This window comes from Labrus mixtus, chromosome 12 (genome assembly GCF_963584025.1).
Source record: "Labrus mixtus chromosome 12, fLabMix1.1, whole genome shotgun sequence".
Taxonomy (NCBI): domain Eukaryota; kingdom Metazoa; phylum Chordata; class Actinopteri; order Labriformes; family Labridae; genus Labrus; species Labrus mixtus.
The window spans coordinates 28,722,004-28,744,453 of NC_083623.1; the positions used below are offsets into that span (position 1 = coordinate 28,722,004).

Genomic DNA, 22,450 nt, shown 5'->3' on the forward strand with positions numbered 1-22,450 from the left:
GTCCAGAAAACACGGGTACCGGATAAATCCTGGAATCAAAGAAGAGATCTGAAACCATACCTGAAAATATTCGCTCTCAGCTTTATTTTTCAGGTGTAAATAACGGTTTGCTGTTTTTAGAGCTTGTGCTCTGCTCGTCCCGGGATGGACGTCCTCTGAGGGGGAGGAGTGACGTCACCAGCAGACTCCTCCCCCCGCAGCGCTGAAGCGATGAGAAGTTGGGCTCGTTTTAGTGATCGGATCATTTGGATCAATCGGTAAAAAAAGAGTTGATTCTTCAGAGTCACGAATGAATCTTCATTAGGAATTACCTTTACGGCATCACTTTACGATGTCTCTTTGTGTAACTATAGCAAGCTTCTTATTTATTTCGTTTGCACCACAAAATGTCTTGTTCTACACTTTCACTTGGTGGCGCTAATGCACCGTTCAGCTGAGAAGCGAAAAGGAAGCACATGAAGAAGAAAAAGAGGAAGTCCTTCCGCCGCTCGGCCCGCGAAACTCTGCTCTTCTGTTTACATGTGTGCCGGAGGACGAGCTGTGTTAGAGCTCAAATGATTCTGGTCTTCGATTAAATATTTGTTTCCTGGTGAAATCAACAGGTGAGTCTTGTTTTCCGTGTTCGTTGAGTAGCATCTTCACAGTAAGCTAGCTGATGTAGTTTGAAACTAATGTAGTGTATCAACAGGTGTGCTAATGAACGACTCGATTAACGCTGTTAATAGTTATTAAAAAAACATATCTTAAGGTGTGGGTGTCATAACTCGTCTTGTTGTCATGCTATTTAAACAGGTTTTAATATCGTCAGATTTGTACACGAATCGTTCAAACCACTTGTTAGATGATAATTATGAGAAACCTGTTTTAATATCTTCTTATTTAAATGACACTTAGTTATTTATCTGACTTGGGTTACCCAAAAAGGGACTATATATAACTTGTCGTGTGTGAAAGTGTGTGTGAGCAGGAAACATGTATTTAATATGTAGTTAGATTACTACTGTTTTATTATGTTAGTTTATTGTAATAAACCTCTTTTTCCCATAAAGGACCCTTATACTGACTAATAGCACAGATCTAGATATTGTTGTTACATAAAGTGTCACAGGTTCCGGTTCAAGTTCAGGAGACTCTCATGTTGACCTGTAGGCAGATTTAGGAGTAAATGACACAACAGATGTAACAAGAAACTACACATCAGAGAGAAGGAGAACTAATTAAAACGTGATGTTAAATCATTTAAATGAAATAATTATCAGGGCAGATAAGAGAAATACATTTCAAACAATCAAATCAATAAAATAAATCACAAATAAATAAAATGAGGCATTGGTAAAATCAGTTTTGGACTCAGATTGATACATAAATATGTAAATGTCAGCAGCAGGAACATTCTGTCATTGTGTGACTTAAAGATAAAATGAGACTTTCATTATAGTGGAAATGAATTATTCCACTCTTAACCAGAGGAGCCCTTGATATCACCCCATATTGACCTCTGGAACCCCTCAATAAATAATGAAACGAGGCACAGGTTGTTACTTCTATTGTGTTGTAGGTTCATGTAATTAGTAGGTGTGGCTGTCCAATCAGCCTTGGTGCAACCGTAAGGTCGGGGGTTCGATCCCCGGCTCCTGCAGCCACATATCCGCTGTGTCCTTTGGCAAGACACTTAACCTGAAGTTGCTCCCGCTGCTTTGTTTGCGGTGTGTGAATGTATGAATGAGATTATTTAATACTGATGGACTGGTCAGATCATCAGTAACGTTAAAGTATCATAAATAATGTAACCTGTGTTAAACAAACTGTACATCATACAGCAGCACTGCTGTCGTTACCAAACAAACACTCTCTGTTATTCCAGGTGTTCACCATGTTGATGAGCCCGGAGCAGGAGGCTCTGATTGGCCGGGTATTTGAAAGCTACCTGACAGAGCATCACCATGACGACATCCTCCAGCTGATCGAAGACGGCGATGAAGAGACCCGACACCCTGTGGTTGTAAACGCCATGACGCTGTTTGAAGCCAATATGGAGGTGAATGCAGCACAGTGTACCCAAACGCTGCCGATGTCTTTGTGCACTGTAGACAGTGTGTTGGTGTTTGTCTGCCATGTTTGATCCACTCATTCCTCTCCTGCACACCTCACTGATGATGATCATTAATGTGTTGAATGTGTCGTTTTACAATATGTGGTATAGAAGAAGTAAAGAGCAGGAGATGCTGATGTGGAACATGTGACAGACCCAGTGCGTGCGTGCGTGTGTGTGTGTCTCTCTCTCTCTCTTCAGGTCGGGGATTATTTTAACGCCTATCCCCACCATGTGCTGGCTATATTTGACAAAGTGTTACACAGAAGAGCCATGGAGTTAGCAGAGAAAGCCTCCCTGAAGCCCAGACTGAGACACGCCCCTCATGCCAGAATCACAGGTGAGGTCCCCAGTCTCTTACACGAGCCCTCTCCTCTCACTAAAATGAAGGAAACAACTGAACAGCTTTTCTTCTTTTTAGGACATTTGTTGGGGCCTTGTTATGCCTTTTTATTATATTATATTTAGAACTCTTTTCACATTGATTTATTCAGTAGTTATGTGTTGGTTGTCATAGTAACTGTTTTCTGTTTGTGCTAACAGACTCTTTTCTGTCCTCAGGTCTGCCCGTGTGTCCCGAGCTCACCAGAGACACCATCCCCAGGTCCAGAGATGTCGGACACTTTCTGTCCGTCACCGGCACGGTCATACGCACCAGCGTTGCCAAGGTAACGGCATGCTAAATGCTCAGTTTGCAACAGTTTGTTGAAGCTTGACTGAAAGCTGCTGTTAAATGAGCAGAGCAGTGAGGAGCACAGGGACTCCCTAAATACACCTGACGTCTTCAGGACGCTTCAGAAGGACAAACGGTTTCTTTTTCACCACTCACTTCGAAACCAACACATATCTCTGATGTTTATCTAAGCCCACACCTGGTCTTTCCTGGATCTTCTGTCCCTGCAAACACTCTAGAGAGGGGCGGAGCCAGAATCAAAACACTCGTTAAAGAAACATGAAGAAAACAGTGTTACTGTGGATTAGGAGGAACATAACAGAGTCACACATGTGCAGAGGAGTAAGGCAATGAGCCCAGTGCATTCTGGGTCTTGCAGTTTTTTTAACCTTTATTATTTATTTCTCTGATTATGTAGCAACCATTTCAATTTAGTTTCCATGTTCCATTTGCATAGACAGTGTAGTTTGAAGTCTTGCCTTTAGTATAAGTGTATGCTCCTGAACCCAGTGAGTCAACATAACGCTGATGTACTTACAGGAACACACGTTTACAAGCTCACAGAGAGGAGTCAGAAGAGGTGCAGAACAGCTTTATACCTCTTTTAAACACACTACTCTTCATCTAACTAACAGGAATATGAAGTCACCATCCAAAAACAAGGAAGAGTACCTGCAGAGTCTGGAATATGAAAAGAACTAACACACTTAAACTAAAGCCCAAACCAAAGTTAACAGCAGCTAACTATCCAATGTAATCAACATTTAATCAAGAGGCACAGACCACAACTCAGTTTCAATCAAACCCTGGTGCAGACCAATCATCCTCTTGTAAAGGAGGGTCTGTGCCAGCTTTGTTTCACACTCCCTCATCTCTGTTCATCATCACTGAACACGTGTTAAAGACTACAGGCAGACCTGACGATGCCTCAGAAACAGTTCTGGAGGATTCTCCTGATCTGTCTTTATGAACGTCTTCAGAGACTCCAGAACATCAACATATTCATTTCAAACTGTATCGATCACATACAGCGATAAAAGCAAACAATATAGAAGCTGATGAGCAGAGCCCACATCAGTCTGTGTAGAAAGTGTGTTTGGAGCAGCCTCAGCCAATCAGGAGACAGCTAGTCTTTGTTTACTTCAGGGAGTTATAAGATATTCTGACCAATCAGAGAGCATTTTCCAAACGCATCATCACACATTTTGGTCCTCTTGTAAACGTCCCTGTGTGAACACAGGCCGAACCTGAGGTCATTATGGTACAATGGAACAAACTGATCCATGATTCAGACCAGAGCAAACGATCTATATGTGATAACGCCCTCATCTGTTGACTTGTCCTCTTGTGAACAGAATAATCTGAAAACATCGGTTTTTTATTTCAGCTTCTCTTATTCTCCATTCATTAATGGAACATTGTTGTGATGATGAGTGTGTGGACCCTTTTCTTTGTCTTATCTGAAAAGAAACCTCTGTTTGTTTCAGCATGACTTTTAGACTGGTAGGATTCCTGAAACACACATTCAAGTCAACACTTAGCTGTTTTTACATGTGTCACCATGGAAACAGAGACATTGTCTGAACAACCAGAAGATGTTGTGAGTGTTACTGTGTTGTATATTTGAGTTGTTCTTCTCCTCTCATAGGTGCTGGAGTACGAGCGGGATTACATGTGCAACAAGTGTCGCCATGTTTTCATGGTGCAGGCAGATTTTGATCAGTTCTACACCTTTGTACCTCCTGTGTCCTGTCCTAACCCCGACGCCTGTCACTCCTTTAAATTCACCTGTCTGACTGACGGATCTGAGCCCGGAGCCTGTCGAGACTACCAGGAGATCAAGATCCAAGAGCAGGTGAACCCTGTGATCCTCATGTTCTCTACAAACTGATCATTTGAATGTTCACAGTCAATGTGTTGAATAATAAGTTCTGGATATTGAAATGATTTCAGGTACAGAGGCTGTCAGTGGGCAGTATTCCTCGTTCCATGGTGGTGGTTCTGGAGGACGACCTGGTTGACATCTGTAAATCTGGTGAGAACTATTGGACAAGCTGCTCCTCCATACACATGCTCATTAAAGCCTAACTTTGTTACTTCAGGTTTTAGCTGCTCAGGTACAGTGATGGTGGAGAAATCAATAAGAGCTGACAATGTGCACAACTTGATCCCATTTCCAAGTTTACAGTCAACCAGAAGAGGGTGCTGGTCACAAAGTCTTTACACTTACATCTCAGTTCTCCTCTCTCCCCGGAGCGTTCAAAGATCTTATAACTGAAATGAGGAGAGAGGAGGGAAATGTGACTTCAATAAAACTTTCTTGTCATGTTAATAAAGTTTCATTAAAGGCTGATCGTTAATGATACGTCTGATGATATGATACATGTTTATTTAATAAATCATTTCCGATATTCTTGAGGCCACATAGAAGCAGCTGTGTTTGTAAAATACAGAGTTCACAATGAGATGATCTGTCAATCAAAAGATCAAATACATTTACAATATGAAATCCTTAATGGTCAGTTAACAGAATACACTCTGTTACTGTGTATTCTGTTAGAATGAATACAAAGAGATGTTAAAGACAGCTGACAGCTCAATGGGGATCAGCTGACGTAAAGGAGGTAAAGGACTTCTCATGTCTCCTCTCCTTCATTTCCCTGCATCTCTCCTTGAATCTCTGGTGGGAGGGGCTAAGACTCACAGGAACTGAGACGCAGCTTTTGTCCTATCAAGGACTTTTCAAGATCAGACTAAAGAAACGGTATCCTCCTAACAAGAGGGGAACCTGATTTATTTTCTGTAAGACAAACCTTTGTGTTCCCTAAACAAAAACCAGGAACAGAGTGACCACAGCACCATGAAGGAAGAGCAGTGCAGAATAGAAATGTTTGTGTACACAGAACAGTCTGCTGCAGGTTGAACAGAGCTGCAGCAGACATTTATCCAGCTCTCCACCTGCTGGTGGCAGAGTGCTAATGCCTGAGCTCCATGTGACCAGCTGTTTGAACAGTGTGTTTGTAGATGATATGACCAGCTGTTTGAACACTGTGTTTGTAGATGATATGACCAGCTGTTTGAACAGTGTGTTTGTAGATGATGTGACCAGCTGTTTGAACAGTGTGTTTGTAGATGATGTGACTAGCTGTTTGAACACTGTGTTTGTAGATGATGTGACCAGCTGTTTGAACACTGTTTGTAGGTGACGATGTGACCGTGTACGGCGTGATGGGTCAGCGCTGGAAGCCTTTCTACGACGGCTCTCGCTGCGACGTGGAGCTGGTGCTCAAAGCCAATAACATTGAAGTGAACAACCAGCAGGCTGCGGCGGCTCTGCTCATGAAGGACATTCAGAAAGAGTTTGATGAATTCTGGGAAAGCTCTAAACATGATCCCATGGCTGGTATGTAATGTTTCAAAAGCCTTGTTTGTATTTCTTCACTTCCTGAACCTCATCCTCTCCTCTCTCTGTAGCCAGGAACCAGATTCTGTTGAGTCTGTGCCCTCAGGTGTTTGGCATGTACGTGGTTAAACTGGCGGTTGCCATGGTGTTGGCTGGTGGCGTGCAGAGAATAGATTCTTCGGGGACAAAGATCAGAGGTATGTCTCTTGTAGCGTGGCTCACCTGTACCTGTATGTTTCACACTTTCATTCAATCTTATTTGGCCTGATTTCTTCTAAATCTGACGAGTCCTGCACGTCTGTGTTTGTCTTTTCATTAAACTAGTCTTTATCTCATCCTCTCCAGGTGAGTGTCACATGCTGCTGGTGGGCGACCCCGGCACAGGGAAGTCTCAGTTCCTGAAGTATTCAGCTAAGATCATGCCTCGCTCTGTTCTCACAGCTGGGATTGGATCAACAAGTGCAGGTAGAGGCTGTTCTCTGTCAGCACTTTGAAACCTGCTGCATGTAAACTCATCATATCCTCACCTGAACGTGTTGTTTTGCAGGACTGACCGTAGCAGCGGTGAGAGACGGAGGTGAGTGGCACCTGGAGGCTGGAGCTCTGGTCCTGTCAGACGGAGGTCTGTGCTGCATCGATGAGTTCAACAGCATCAAAGAACATGACCGCATCAGCATCCATGAAGCTATGGAGCAGCAGTCCATCAGTGTGGCCAAAGCTGGGTATGACACTAAACAGATCTGATGTGACAAAGTGTGTTTTTCATTACTGCACAGATCACAGAGGGCCAATACTGGATTATTATAATGTACAGGTTGTATTAATGAATGTGTTAAATGGAGACTTAGTTTATTTATCAGGTGAAGTACTGTAGTGTTTATTAACTTAGTTTATTTATCAGGTGAAGTACTGTAGTGTTTATTAACTTAGTTTAGCTACACGCTAGACAATTTAAAATCTTAACTGATGTGAAGATCGTGGAGACCGCAGACCCGGGTACAGCTGGGTACCACCGCATCTTTTTAAGACCAACATGCCCCAGGGTGCAGAGGTGGGCAGAAGTAGGTTTGCAACTAAAATAATGAAGTCTCAGGGTGTGAAGATGACGACTTTGTAAACTGTGAAACAGAGAAATGTTATCCACTCTGTATATGTTAGTTAAGAGAACATGGACTATAACACTCCCCCTCTCCACAGTATGGTGTGTAAGCTAAACACTCGCACCACCATTCTGGCAGCCGCCAACCCTAAAGGCCAGTACGACCCCAACGAGCCGCTGTCTGTCAACGTGGCCCTGGCCAGCCCTCTACTCAGTCGATTCGACCTGGTTCTTGTTCTGCTGGATACCAAGAACGCCGAGTGGGACCGTGTCATCTCCTCCTTCATCCTGGAGGACAGAGGTTTGTCAATCTAAATGTCCGCCTATGAAACGGATGGAAGTTAATGTGCGGTGCAGAAGCAAACGAGACATTTGACATCTTCCATGCTGAAGGTCCTGCGAGTTGTTCCTGCAACTCCCGTTTCTGAGCACCTGAATGCATCTCTCATTGTCTGAGCACCCCTGAATGCAGCATGCTAACAGTGACCCCGAGTAACGGCAGAGAGAGAGACATTCACACAGAGAGTGTGTGTGTGTCTCTGTGTGTGTGTGTGTGTGTGTGGGGAACTCCGCCGTGCACGACAGAGAGAGCAGAGGAGAAATGTAAACACACGACCATGTAGAGACAGAAATGAGATGCAGTCGTGTAAATAAAATGAATAACATAAGGCTATTTAGTTTGTTTAATAAAAGGAGGAGGTATAGACCTGTTCTATAGGAAAGGTTTCCTTATGACTTCTGTTGTGATCTGGCGCTATATAGAAAATAAAATCAACTTGACCATCAAGGGGGGTGGGGGGGTGCCGTTGGGGGGGGCGGGCCGCTCCCCTAATATAATGGTAGGGGAAACACTGGGCACTGTTTGTTTATGGTCGTTGCAGAATACATTTTTGTTCTCTTCAGGGTTAAAAAGTATAAAATGTGAAAAACAATCACACCTTTAATAGTTCTGAATATTTTCACTTTGATTTGAACATTTTTGATTTACAGTTACAACTCCTGCAGACTTAAAAAATCCAGAATTTTAAAGAATCCAGAATACTGTATTTTTATGAGATGGATGGAAGCATAGCAAGAAAGAAGTATAGATCGATACTAATACATATCAATATTAATATAGTTTGATACTTTATTGATCCTGAGACTGAAAGAAAACTAAAAAAATGCTCTCCATTTAGAAAGTATCTGAGCACATCATCTCCTGAGCTTCTCAGCTGGTTTCTCCTCTAGACAATAATGAAAGAAACTTTTAGGAGCTAAAGAAATGTTATCATAACTTTCATCTAATATGAACAAAGTGCAAGTTGTGCTGACTCTGTGAGGAGAGCAGCACATTGAGTGCCCAGCTGAAAACACAGTGCTGATGTTCAGAACAGTGTCCCTCCCTCTCGTCTGAGGGGGTTCATGATAGCTCTCTTGTGTTCTTCAGGACTTGCTGCTGAGTCTTCAGGCCTGTGGTCCATGGAGAAAATGAAGGCTTATTTCAGTGTGATCAAACGGCTGCAGCCGCAGCTGTCTGAAGACGCCAACAGCATCCTGACCCGTTACTACCAGCTACAGAGACAGAGTGACGGACGCAATGCTGCACGCACCACCATCCGCATGCTGGAGAGTCTGAGCAGACTGGCTGAAGGTGAGGCTACCAGTACCAGGTCCCAGTTTGACCTGTTAGCTAGGATCAGTACCAGGTCCCAGTCTGATGACCTGTTAGCTAGGATCAGTACCAGGTCCCAGTTTGACCTGTTAGCTAGAATAAGTACCAGGTACCTGTTAGCTAGGATCGGTACCAGGTCCAGGTGTGCAGTATGGGACATTATACCCCCAGAGAGCTTGGGGTCTACCCCGGGGTCTCCTCCCAGTTGTATGTGCCTGGAAGACCATCCAAAGGGAGGTGACCAGTAGGTATCCTGACCAGTCCCCCAAACACCTCACCTGGCTGGTAGCAGCTGTACTCCGAGCTCCTCCCCCTATCTCTAACACGGAGCCCAGACACTCTCCAGAGGAAACAATACTCTGTAAAGTAATCTGAGTGAATCACAAATAAAATGCTAAAAGACTTGATAAAAATCATCCCTACAGAGTCGCTTATTAGAAGCAATAATAATAACTCTTCTCCAAGTCCAGCAACAGTGTGGAATGGGTTGAGATGTGCTTTGATCTCCTTCACATTAACATTCTTGTTTTTGAAGCCTGCAGCTCTTTGTCCTGCTTTAAAAACAAAAACTTCTTCCATGTTGTGCACACAGATTAGAATCATTTCTGCTTAGGCTGTCTGTGTGCGAAGACACATTTAAATGAACTGAATGGTGAATAAGTGTACCACTCACCTATTGTTCTGTTTTGACCCTTCAGCTCATGCCAAGCTCATGTACAGAGAGACAGTGACCATAGAGGACGCCATCATGGCTGTCTCTGTTATGGAGTGCTCCATGCAGGTAAGAAGTTAACACACTGTCACACACACATGTAAATCCTGTGGTTTGTTTGTGACATGTTGCAGGTTTAAAAACACGAGAACCTCTCAGTCTCTTTACACCTTGTTTATTCATATGCAAGATTTCAGTCTGTTATCTCTCTGTACTCTCCTCTTTCAGTCTGTTACCTCTCTGTACTCTCCTCTTTCAGTCTGTTATCTCTCTCTGTACTCTCCTCTTTCAGTCTGTTATCTCTCTGTACTCTCCTCTTTCAGTCTGTTATCTCTCTGTACTCTCCTCTTTCAGTCTGTTACCTCTCTGTACTCTCCTCTTTCAGTCTGTTATCTCTCTCTGTACTCTCCTCTTTCAGTCTGTTACCTCTCTGTACTCTCCTCTTTCAGTCTGTTATCTCTCTGTACTCTCCTCTTTCAGTCTGTTATCTCTCTGTACTCTCCTCTTTCAGTCTGTTACCTCTCTGTACTCTCCTCTTTCAGTCTGTTACCTCTCTGTACTCTCCTCTTTCAGTCTGTTACCTCTCTGTACTCTCCTCTTTCAGTCTGTTACCTCTCTGTACTCTCCTCTTTCAGTCTGTTATCTCTCTGTACTCTCCTCTTTCAGTCTGTTACCTCTCTGTACTCTCCTCTTTCAGTCTGTTACCTCTCTGTACTCTCCTCTTTCAGTCTGTTATCTCTCTCTGTGTTCTCCTCTTTCAGGGTGGAGCTCTGCTGGGGAATGTAAATGCTTTACTCACCTCGTTCCCCGCTGTGCCCTGTGAGCAGTATCACACTCAGTGTCGGACTCTGCTGCAGGGACTCAACCTGCCTCAGTTGCTGCAGAAGGAGACTAGCAGATTGAGCAGGTGGGTCACTCCTGTTGAGTGTGTGTGAGAGCTCCTTCCTCTGAACACTGCTGGAATGTGCTATCTTCTTTGAATGATGATTTTTATTTGAAGTCTGTGACAACATTACAGAAAGAGCTGTAACATCACTCTCTACACACACACCACACAGAGCAGTCAGAAGGTGCTGGTCTACCTCTGACTTGATTGGTTAGTGTGTGTGAGCGCACTATTTGTAGGAGTTTTGAGTTGTTGTCAGACACTGAGAATAAGAATCTGAGCCTGTCAGTTGTGTGTTTATTCAAACAAATTTTTCAAATAAACACCTCCATCAGTTGTTTGAGTTTGAAACACCTTGATCTTCGTCCTTCAGGATGAAGAGGGACGCCTCAGGTGTGCCATCACCTGTTGATGATCCCCAGCATCAACTCAGAGACCCAGACTCCGCCCCCTGCACAAACAGACATGATGTGACGAGCAGCTGTAAGGGTGATGTCACAGTGGAGGGAGGCCTGGATTGGTTTCATTCCATCGATCAGTCAGTGTCGCCTGACGGCATGGCCCCGCCCGTCATTACATCCACTCAGGTGAACCTGAACACAGGAGGAAACTCAGAAAGGTCAGGGACAAACGGCGTGATCAGGGACCGCACGTTAATCCGCGATGCTGGTTCACATCGTGTCACCTCCGCTTCACAGGAAGAAAAGCAGGAGAAGAAGAAACAATCTGAGAGATGGACAGATCATCCAGAGTCCTCAAGGTTTGTGTTCCAAAAAGTCTCTAAGAAACTGCGAGACAAACGAGTGAAGGAGCTGAGTGGTCTTCATCAAGAGCCTGCCTCAGAGGGGGCGGAGCCTACCTCAGAGGGAGGAGGAGAGGGGGCGGAGCCTGCTGATAAACATGTGACTGACAGGAGCAGCTCACTGCCATTGGATAACTCCCAACCCTCCAAATGCTTTGTCAAGAATCACCTGAGCAGCGCCGGCTCAGAAAGAACACCTGAGGAGGACAACAGGAGAGACGAGACCAAAGACATCAGTGCTGCACTGAGGGAGAAGAAGACCGACGAGGAAGAAACAGGAGAAGAACTGCGCTCAAAGTTGTCCGGGTTTATATTCAAACCAAGAAAGATGAGAGCTTCAGCACACAGTGACATCCTGAAGGTCAGCGCAGGAATCCTGGATGAGACAGGGAGCGGAAGAAGAGAAGTGAAAGGAGCTGGTCAGGATGACACAGAGAAGAAGAAAAGTCTGAATCAGAGAGATTTGGAAGGTGAAGGCAGCGAGAAGGAGGACGAGTCTGCAAGCAGAAGAATGATGGGAAGTGATGACATCATAAAGTCTCCTGTGGCTTCATCAACGCTCGCCAAACTCTCCAGATTCTCCTTCAGCTGCTCCAAGGAACAATCGGCTGCAGCTCAGACTGACGAGGACATGAATCCTCAAAGAGAAGAAACCCAGAGAACAGATCCTCCTGCAGGACTGAAACCTGTGAGAATGGTGGACCAAATCAAAGATTTGTTAAACCCAGGACAGAGACACCAACAGTTTGATCCTGCAGAAACAGTGAAGGACGTTCCTGCTGAACCGCAGATTCCAGTCGTTGTGAGGAAGAGGAAGTGTTTTGAGCTGGGCCGTCCTCACAGCAGTTCTGCTACTTTCTCTCTCTTCGGTTCTGTGGACTTCAGTAACGACGTCCTCGACACTGACTGGGACCAGGAGGTTTCTAAGAAAGCCAAAATCTGAACTCTCACTGGATCAAAGGCAATAATGTACCAAAGAAATGCAGGATTTTCTGCGTTTCTGTGTCCAGTTTATAAATGGAGGAGACAATATGTTCATTCTTCTCTCCTGCTGACTCATTCAGATGTTTTTTCTCACTTGAACTTGAAATTCTGAAATTTGCCTGCAGACAAGGAGACTGCTTTCTTCATTGTTTGCAGCATTACATTTTCTGTTGCTTCATCACTGCATAATAATCATGTTTATCTTTTGAATATAAAGAGATGTTCCATAGCATGGGGATGTGTAAAGAAAAAGATCTTCAATACAATTTTGGAGTTTGTGTTTTTCATCATTTTCTTGATTACTTGAAAATGACAGTTTGTATGCACTGAGCTCAAATATATCACCAACATATAACAGACTAAACACAGTTACATTGTATTAGAATGAATTAAGTGCTCGTGTGTAAACACAAACAGCTGACAGCTGAGTGTTGATCAGCTGTCATCATCTCAAACAGACGTCGCTTCACATGATGCTGCAGAGGAAAGGACGTCTTGTGTCTTAAAAAATATTTCCTCGTTCCTCTCCATGCATCTCTGGTGGGAGGGACTAGGACGCAAGGGGAGGAAGCAAGTGTTGAAATGTGGATTCAATTTAAGAGACATGAGAAGTCAGACTCAGAGCTTAGGTTACCATAGTGACAGATTTAGAGTTTAATTTACCATAGTGACAGACTAAGAGTTTAAGTTACCATAGTGACAGACTAAGAGTTTAAGTTACCATAGTGACAGACCAAGAGTTTAAGTTACCATAGTGACAGACTAAGAGTTTAAGTTACCATAGTGACAGACCAAGAGTTTAAGTTACCATAGTGACAGACCAAGAGTTTAAGTTACCATAGTGACAGACCAAGAGTTTAAGTTACCATAGTGACAGACCAAGAGTTTAAGTTACCATAGTGACAGACCAAGAGTTTAAGTTACCATAGTGACAGACCAAGAGTTTAAGTTACCATAGTGACAGACCAAGAGTTTAAGTTACCATAGTGACAGACCAAGAGTTTAAGTTACCATAGTGACAGACCAAGAGTTTAAGTTACCATAGTGACAGACCAAGAGTTTAAGTTACCATAGTGACAGACCAAGAGTTTAAGTTACCATAGTGACAGACCAAGAGTTTAAGTTACCATAGTGACAGACCAAGAGTTTAAGTTACCATAGTGACAGACCAAGAGTTTAAGTTACCATAGTGACAGACCAAGAGTTTAAGTTACCATAGTGACAGACCAAGAGTTTAAGTTACCATAGTGACAGACCAAGAGTTTAAGTTACCATAGTGACAGACTAAGATCTTAAGTTACCATAGTGACAGACTAAGAGTTTAAGTTACCATAGTGACAGACTAAGAGCTTAAGTTACCATAGTGACACACTAAGAGTTTAATTTACCATAGTGACAGACTAAGAGTTTAAGTTACCATAGTGACAGACCAAGAGTTTAAGTTACCATAGTGACACACTAAGAGTTTAATTTACCATAGTGACAGACTAAGAGCTTAAGTTACCATAGAAACAGACTCAGAGCTTACATATTAAACATCTTCTCTGTAACTAGTATTACATTACACATAATATAACGTTAACCTGAGTAGCTGTAGTTTTTACTTACTCAAATGACCTACTCGGTCCCAAATATCTCACATTCACACGTCTACCCTGAAGTCCCGAAAAGTTGAAAAAAATGTGCATGCAAGATATTAACTTATGCACACAACATTTTTTTTGTACTTTTTTGGACTTCAGGGGCTCCGTAGACAGCTATGTGTGCACACAGAAACATGTGAACAGAGTTTTTTCATTTTTCTAAGTACTCTAAATATGTAACCCTTCAGTAAAGGGTTAAGAATTCAGTGTTTATATTGATGTCAGGTAATGTTTAAAAAGTTAAAACGTTACATTTTGTGAACCTGCAGTAACTTCTTTTTGATCACATTCTATATGTTGTTACAACATTTCACTTATGTTGAGTTATCTCAATAAGGCTGACCTTTTTGCCGAGGCAAATTATTTCCAAATTAACTTTTGAGGTGATTATAATTATCTTGTGCGCACAAGATATATTTTTTTTACTTTTTGGGACTTCAGGGGCTCCGTACTTCCCCATCCTAGGAATTGCAGCAAACTACTGAATATTTTCAATCAATCAATGGTGTGAATCAGATTTAGAAGTGGGTCTACTCTATGGAGACTGAACAATAAGTGGGTGTAGTCACTCAGTATATACCTGCGTATACCCTGCACTACCACACCACTGATTACAGCCTCCATCTGGATTGTTCTACCTTTCTACAACTATATACAGTGTCCGCCCACAGTGATCTGTTTTTCTATGTCCGCTCTATGTGCCAGTCCTTCCCTTAGCATTATACCCAGCTCTTCCTCAGTGATATCCACAATGTCTAAAAACCTTTTGCCCCTTTTGTGGAACTCGTTTGAGCCACATTCGTGGGGACGGTCTTCAAACTTTTAAAGGACACCAATGAGACTGAAGGACCAGATATGCACTACTGGGTCACTTCCTGGGTCATGTTACCCATGGGTCACCTTAAAAGAACATTTTTGGAAACTTAAGAGTATGTCCACTTCTTCAGCCACCAGTACACCACTGGCTGTAATGCAACACATGGATGCCAAACGCCATAAAACTCATCAGAAGATATGCATGTAGTACACACTCCTAGACTGTGGAGGGCAGCATTACACTCTACAGTGCACAACCTGCCGGAATATCATTCAAAGAAGAAGTTTGTAGTTTCCGGGTGTTGTCAGTTAGCATGTGTGTCTGTGCTAACGTTGTAGATTCTCAGAGTAATGTTATAAAGACGTCAGTGTTGAGTTCTTCTTCTGTGACTCTTGGATGTGTGTCAGATGTCCGGGTTTCAGGATCTTAAAGATTTCTTCAGACGGCGGCTGCTCGCTGCGGTTATCAGAGATATATCAGAAACAACAACATGTGGATACGAAGAGGAGCTCCACCGACAAAGAAAAGTGCTGGATGTGATTTTAACACCTGAAATCAAGCTGCAGAGAGCAGGTAGGTTTTCTTTCCACTGCTGGAAACGTGTTTCCTGCTCATAGCCTTTGGTCCATAGACGCACACAGCACAGTGTTAGCTGCAGCTAGCTCCTGCTAACAACATCATTGACTTTACTTAAAGACTCTTTAGTGGATGTTGTGAAGGATTATAATAGTAATGTCTGATGGAGCTTAAAGAACATTAACTTTTTGATTTGATTAATTTTAACCAGTTTATTTATGAAGCAGCATTCATACATGACGTCATCCAAAGAGCAAACAAAACAATAAACTGACAGGAACAAAAATCTATAACGCAAGTTAAAACAATACATTATGAAGATAATAAAGAAGTAAATTAAATAAGTAAATCTGTCTGTCTGAAAAAGATCCTCATCATGAAGAGAAATAAATCAATTGTTGCTCATAACACCCAAATACATGATTAAAGAGATACTTCACCTGTTGAAACATGAATCTGTATTGACATTGGGTCATATATGTCGTAGAAATGTGAGATACATTTTGAAGTTGGTGCCTTTTTGGCTGAGAAAAGGCAGAAAGTGTCTTTTGACATGCTTTCATTCTTTGTTTTGAGGACCTAGTCTAAAATTTATATTTTTAATTAATTTTTTTGAGAATATTTGGGGTATGTAGGCAAAAATGTCTAAGTGGTGTAACCGTTGAAACTTCGTACCAAAGAATTAAAGTTGCTTTAAAAAGGTTACATTTTCAATATATCACCCTATGAACTAGCCTGGCATAATCTTACAATAGAACTGATCAATAGTAAATAAAAGTAATGGAACATCATTGTTCTTATTATTATAATTATTTTAGGGAAATCGGGTCACCAAGTACCAAATTGTCAACATGGTGTAACCACCATTGAAGGAGCCATTTTGTTAATATACTCATCATATCATGTGACAAGAAATGATATCACAAAGAAGAACCCCTGATGGTCCTAACTGCTGCAGGACAAGTTTAGCAACTCTCTTTAAAACATGAGATAATTTGACATTTTAAGGGCGTTGTCAGGTATGTTAAATGGTATGACTTCAGAAAAACATTAACAATTTATGATAATTATACAAATTTGTATTCACTTTAAAAATTAGATTTGAAATGTTCACACTAGGTAATGTGCTAACATAGGTCTCTATGATAATGCCTGTCAAATTTGATTTGAAGTGGAAATGTCAAATGGTGTAACTGGTTCCACTATTTGACTTTTATGACAAGCCTTTCTGTTAGAGGCCACTTTTGTCAAATATCAGTATTTTTTTTAATGTTGATTAAAGTGGTTATTCATCCACAACCTTATTATCAAGGGTCTAGGACAAAATGCCCTGGCATTTTATAAATGTTTAGCTTCAAATTGCATATTTGTGTTCCATTTACTTACATATTTAAAGGTGCACTATGTAGTTTTGGTAGAGAAATGTGAAAGTTGGAGAAATTTACAGATTATGTGGTATATGTCCATCATAACTCTAAACCCAAACTGTCCTCAGATGAACATTTGGTCCCTGTAACACTGTTTGAAGATAAAATGCTACTGGAGAAGTTATGGTGGTGGGCCCTCAACAGTGACCCCGTAACTCTCCTGGTAGCTTTATATCTCTAAACAGTGTTCCAGGGACCCATTTTTTACTTTGAATATAGTTTGTGTATTCAGTTCAGAGAATATATTTTAAAGAATTGTTTCACTTCTCCAACTTTCAAATGTCACCACCAAATCTACACAGTACAGAAGTAGTTGCATTTTAGATGTGTCGGCTATCAGGGGCCATGTGGTAGGTAGTATCAGCGTGTCACTACCTGGAGCTTGCTTGCCAAAGTCTGGTACTATAGAAGGTGGCAATGCTGTTTGGGCTGTGATGGCCATGATGTAAAGAAGGAGAGATGTAAAAGTGTTGCCTGTGGGTATGGTGGGCGTTGAGGGGGGTGTCTCTAGGACACCAAAGCTGACTGTCTAGCCTTCCGGGGAAATTGTACACCTAATTGGACGAACATCTGCTGAAAGTAGGGTCCCACTTGACAACACCAGTGATGATCTGGTTCTTGCTACCCTTCGGTCTACAAGGTTGAATTGTGAATGCCAATGTTGTAGGGTGGTAAGTATAAGCGTTGTCAAAACATGGCTAACTCACATACTGTAAACAGAGCCTGGGTCTGTTGAAAGTGGCAATGCTGTTTTGGTTGCAGGGGCAAGGATAGGTAGGCTAGGATAGCCAAATCATCAATTGGGCATAGGGTCATAATTGGGGCAAGGGGTTTCTTCACTAATCTCTTATCCTTTCATTAGGGCACAAGTACCTTGAGTTTATTCCAAATACTGAAGAAATGAATTCCCCCTGAAGATTTGGTGTAATTTACTGAAGATATGAATTCATTAAGGATGCACCGATCCAATTATTGGATGGTATAGGATGTCAGTCCCATCTTGACTAAGACAGCTAGATCAGGTATCAGTAAGAATTTGCCGATCTATGAGACCCATCCAAAAGGCAGATCTATTCACTTCAGTTTTATGCTATTCTGCGTTTAAGGCAAACATGCACACTACAGGTTTGCACTGGTATTCTGTGCACTTTGGTAGGTGGAGCAAACATAAAATTGAGGAAGCTAACAACAATTTCTTCAAGAAACAATGACCTTTGATTGTAGAAGCAGCATGGTCAGTTGGTGTAACTGGTTTGTGTCAATTGGTGTAACCAGTATTTCTCATCATCAAAATATAATAAAATACAGGAAAATTAAAGTTGAATAAAAGTAGTCCTCTATTGCAGTGAAATAACAGGTTTTTAAACAATTTTTATATAATTTGCCAAAATTGTATTAGAAAACAGAGGTGTTTTCAGCTTTGTGTCCCGCTCAGTATTGAAAAAGGGCATAACTTATAAATATAAGGATAATCCTAATAAAATCTATTTTCTTGTGCTATTTTAAAATGAAGTAATTACAATTATGAGTACACTTACATATACTCTAGAGGTATAAAATATTCTTAATTTTTCAGTGTTTACACCACTTGACATTTTTAGGTCCATTCAGTCTTACTTTTTGAAAAAAATGTAAATGTAATTTAAAAAAAACACAAAACCAACATGAATACAAATCTCACATTTTAATGAACCTGATGCATGCTTTAAAATTGTGTTTTTAAAAGATTTTTGAATTGGTCATCTGAACAACCCTTATTTGTCTCTGACCCTTAAACAAACTCTCTCTCATGTGTTCTCTTCACTTTTGTTTTTAAACCAGAACATAACCTGAATGGCGAGGGGTGGACTCGCCATTTGTCATTAAGACAAATTTATTTGATTATTCTGCCCCATTATGGCAATGTCTGTCTAAATGATAGTCCACAAGGTGAGTTGGCTCTCCACTTGCTCTCTGAGGTCTAATGTTCTCTTGAGCAGTTTCAACTGGTGCTGTGCCTGCAGGTTGGGTGTCCAGCCTCTCTCCGGCCACACAGATTGGCACAACTGTCTCTAATTCAGGTTGGACCCACTGCTTCACCAGTGACACATGACGCATCATCTCCTTGCCATCTTTTTCAAGAATAACTGACCATCCTTTTCGGTTCACAACAGTGTAGGGGTCTGGTTCGAATGGTGTAGAAAGTTTGTTTCGTTTTTGCTGACGGAGCAGGACTTTGTCGCCCTGCTTGACTGTGCTATCTTTTGCTCTTCTAACTCTGTCCGCATCAACACGTCCCTTCTCCTTCCTTGCAGCACCAGTCCTGCGAACAACAGCATCCTGGCCTGCAGGGGGCTGCTGGCAGTCCATCAACAGTTCAGGAAGCTTGGTTCTGATCTGGCGATTGAATAAGAGCTCTGCTGGACTGCGTCCTGTGACACAGTGGGGGGTGCTGCGGTAAGCCATAAGGGTTAGGGTTCTGTCTTTCAACTTCACCATTTGCCCGAGGCCAATATGGTGTGATACGGCGATGTGTGATTCCACTCTCCTGTAGATACGTTTTGAACTCCTTTGACAGAAACGGAGTGCCGTTGTCAGTTACAATAGATTCTGGTATTCCATGAGTTGCAAACAAGTGTCTCAAACATTTGGTTATGTTTGCTGATGTTGGACTCCTGAGGATATCGACGCTCACCCATCTGGAGTAGTAATCTGTCTCCTGAAGGAAATGGTCCACACATGTCCATAGCGAGTGTCTGCCAAGGTTTAGCCGGGAGCTCTGACTTTACAGTTGGGACATCTTGTTCAGTCGAGCTATTGATTTGACAAGCATGACATGACTTCATGATCAATTCCGGGCAACCACACTTTTGTCTTGACTATTCCTTGATGTCCCTCGTGTGCTAACAGCAGCGTCTGGCGTCGTGCAGCCTGAGGAACAACAATCCTGGAACCTCTCAACACTATTTTCCAGACAGTGGAGAGCTCAGTTTTAACAGTTCGAAAAACAGAGTCACATTTACTCCAGTCACCAGTCTTGATGCAGCTCCGTAAGGTAGTTAATGTGTGATCCTCTGCTGACAAATCCTCCATCTGTTGTGGTGTGAAAGCGTGTAGCACTGCATGTTGAGCTACGAAGTAAACATAATCCTCCATCTTGCCACGCTGTACTGGCGGATTGACTGTGAGACGCGACAGCGAGTCAGCTGCATTTTGTGGTCTGGCTTACACACGACCTTGAATTTATAGGGTTGCAGCCGCAAAGCCCACCTTTCAATTCTCGCTGGCGGTTTGGACTTTGGTGAGTAGATAGTCTCAAGAGGCTTGTGGTCTGTGACCGTTACAAAGTATTTTCCGTAGTGAAACACATGAAATTTCTCACATGCCCACACAATGGCTAGGGCTTCTCTTTCAGTCTGAGAGTAGCGTCGCTCTACATCAGAAAAGACTCGACTGGCATAATAAACAGGCTTGTGTGTTCCATCCCTTTGATTTTGACTCAAAATTGCACCTAATCCCACTGGACTAGCATCCACAATTGCATGTGTCTCCGCATCCTGGCTGAAATACAACATTACATGGGAACTGGCCAGCTGTCTCTTGAGTTCTACAAAGCTGTCTCCTGCACTGATCCCCATGTCCAGGACTGCCTCGTGAGCCTCCTCAGTGGTTCTGATGTCGTTGCCAGATTAGGGATGAACCTACCACAGTAGTTCACAAGTCCCAAGAAACTCCTCACTTCAGCTGCATTTGTTGGACGACGTGTATTCTCCACTGCCTCAATCTTGAGCTGAGCTGCTCCTATTCCATTTTTGGACAGTACCTGACCCATGAATTCAAGTTGTGACATTCGAAATTGGCACTTTTTGCTGTTAACTGTCAGTTGTCTCTCTTGCAGCCGTTGCATGACTTTATACAATCTTTCATCGTGCTGTTGCATGGTTTCTCCTGAAACGATGATGTCATCAGATATGTTGTGCACTCCGGAAATGCCTTGTAGGACTTGTCCGATAATGTGTTGGTAAATCTCAGGTGCAGATGAGACTCTGAACATCAATCTCTTGTAACGCCACAGCCCTGTGTGTGTGACGAACGTACTGAGCAAACTGGACTCAGGCGTCAGTTCTATTTGATGATATCCCCATTTGAGATCCAACTTTGAAAACACTGTGGCTCCTGTCATGTCCTCCAGTATTTCATCTATGATGGGGATAGGGTGCCTCTCTCGCACTATAGCCTCAATTGCTCTGCGCATGTCCACACACAATCTCGGCTCTTTCTTACCGTGAACCACAACTAGCGGAGACACCCATGGCGTTGGTCCGCTTACTCTTTCAATGACATCCATCTCCTCAAGTTGTTTGAGTTTCTCATCCACTTGTTTTCGTAAACTGAATGGCACTCTGCGAACAGGCTGAGCTACTGGCTTTACACTGTTATCCACATGCAGCTCCAGCTGGAAATAGTGTTAGGGTATTTCTCCTGTAGCTCAGCTGTAAAAACTACTTGTTTTTACAGCTACTACTTCTTATCTTTTGGTTCGACAGCGTACACCTGTTCAACAGGGCCAATATGAAGTAGTCCCAACTTTTAGCAGTGACAGTTTTTGAATCCTCACTTGATTTCAAATCAGCAGAAAAAAATCCCTCTTACATGGAGTGGTGTTGTTGAGCCAGATAGACTTGCTTCTCTGGACGCAGTAGTTTGATGTCACTTTTAGAGTTCAACTGTTCGAACGTGGACTCAGTTACAATGTTACAGGAAGCCCCTGAGTCTATCAACATTTCCACCCGCTGATCATTTATTAGCACTGATAGTGTTCCATCCACAGCACTATCACTCACTGTAAATACATGGTCATCTTCACTGTCACTGTGACCATTGTGTGAATCTGTGGTTGTTACTCTGTTAACTTTATGCATTTTCTTCGTTTTACACATTATGGCAAAATGTCCTTCTTTGCCGCAGTTATTGCACTTTTTATTTTTAGCTATTGTGCATTCACGACTCAGGTGTCCGTCACGCCCACACCTGTAACACTTCATGCTGTGCCCATCACGTGGTGGATGGTCATTTGTTGTGGAAAATCCGGGTCTTACCGTTTTGCCCCTCCCTCTTCCAGGTTTTTGTCCCACTGCATTGACAGTTAATTTCTCCATTTTTGCAGCTTGTTGATCCGCTGTCTCCATTGCCCTTGCAATTTCTTGAAGCCCTGACAGTTTCAGATCCTTTTCACGCAGCAGCCGTCGACGCAGCGTGTTTGAGATGCATTTGTCTATCACTTGATCACATATGAAATCATCCTTGTTATCCCTGAACTCACCCGTTCCTGCCAACTTCTTTAGCCTGCTCACAAAACTGTCTATTGACTCTCCTTGAGCTTGTTCTGTTTGTCTAAACACATGTCTCTCATAAGGAATGTTTTTCTGAGGAGTGAAATATTCATTCAGTTTGTCTACCGCTCCATCATAGTCAGCATCATCTGCCGTGTCATCCAGCGTGCTGAAAATATCCTGAACTTCGGCTCCTGCTAAGTGTAGCAGTAAAGCCCTTTTCCGTGCAGCTTCACGGATCCCTGACGGAGTCAAATAGAGTTTAAAACTATTTATCCACTTCTGCCAGCGACCACCGACATTAGCCACACATGGTCACATCAAAAGGAGTTACCGCCGGTAAACTTAGCTTCATGCTTACTCCGTGCAC

General features: G+C 42.5%; 3 protein-coding genes across 9 annotated transcripts in view; 2 read left to right on the forward strand and 1 right to left on the reverse strand.

The window, feature by feature from the left end:
- Positions 1–163, reverse strand: part of cep85l (centrosomal protein 85, like) — a 10,722-nt gene extending 10,559 nt beyond the window's left edge. For 2 of the 4 annotated variants that reach the window (XM_061051319.1, XM_061051320.1), the window contains exon 1: positions 1–163. This exon is cut by the window's left edge and continues 128 nt beyond it. The gene's annotated coding sequence lies outside the window, so the exon portion shown is untranslated. The other 2 variants (XM_061051318.1, XM_061051321.1) reach the window with 1 other exon arrangement.
- LOC132984473 (gastrula zinc finger protein XlCGF57.1-like) overlaps positions 1–22,450 on the forward strand; it is an 87,970-nt gene that overhangs the window by 58,440 nt on the left and 7,080 nt on the right. For 2 of the 3 annotated variants that reach the window (XM_061051356.1, XM_061051355.1), the window contains exon 1: positions 14,846–15,338. The exons of the other annotated variant lie outside the window; for it this stretch is intronic. The gene's annotated coding sequence lies outside the window, so the exon portion shown is untranslated. Of the gene's footprint in view, positions 1–14,845; positions 15,339–22,450 lie in introns of those variants that run through there. 3 annotated transcript variants of the gene reach the window in all.
- Positions 420–12,571, forward strand: mcm9 (minichromosome maintenance 9 homologous recombination repair factor). Of its 2 annotated transcripts, none has more exons than XM_061051278.1 (15): positions 420–602; positions 1,865–2,038; positions 2,294–2,432; positions 2,654–2,760; positions 4,414–4,620; positions 4,719–4,800; positions 5,968–6,168; positions 6,240–6,365; positions 6,514–6,633; positions 6,716–6,890; positions 7,366–7,568; positions 8,697–8,900; positions 9,620–9,702; positions 10,395–10,540; positions 10,893–12,571. In XM_061051278.1, exons 2-15 carry the CDS (start codon positions 1,874–1,876, stop codon positions 12,262–12,264), a joined length of 3,330 nt encoding a protein of 1,109 aa, XP_060907261.1. In that variant the 5' UTR covers positions 420–602; positions 1,865–1,873; the 3' UTR covers positions 12,265–12,571. The 2 variants fall into 2 exon arrangements, with proteins under 2 accessions (XP_060907261.1, XP_060907262.1); XM_061051279.1 differs by having other exon boundaries at positions 10,461–10,540.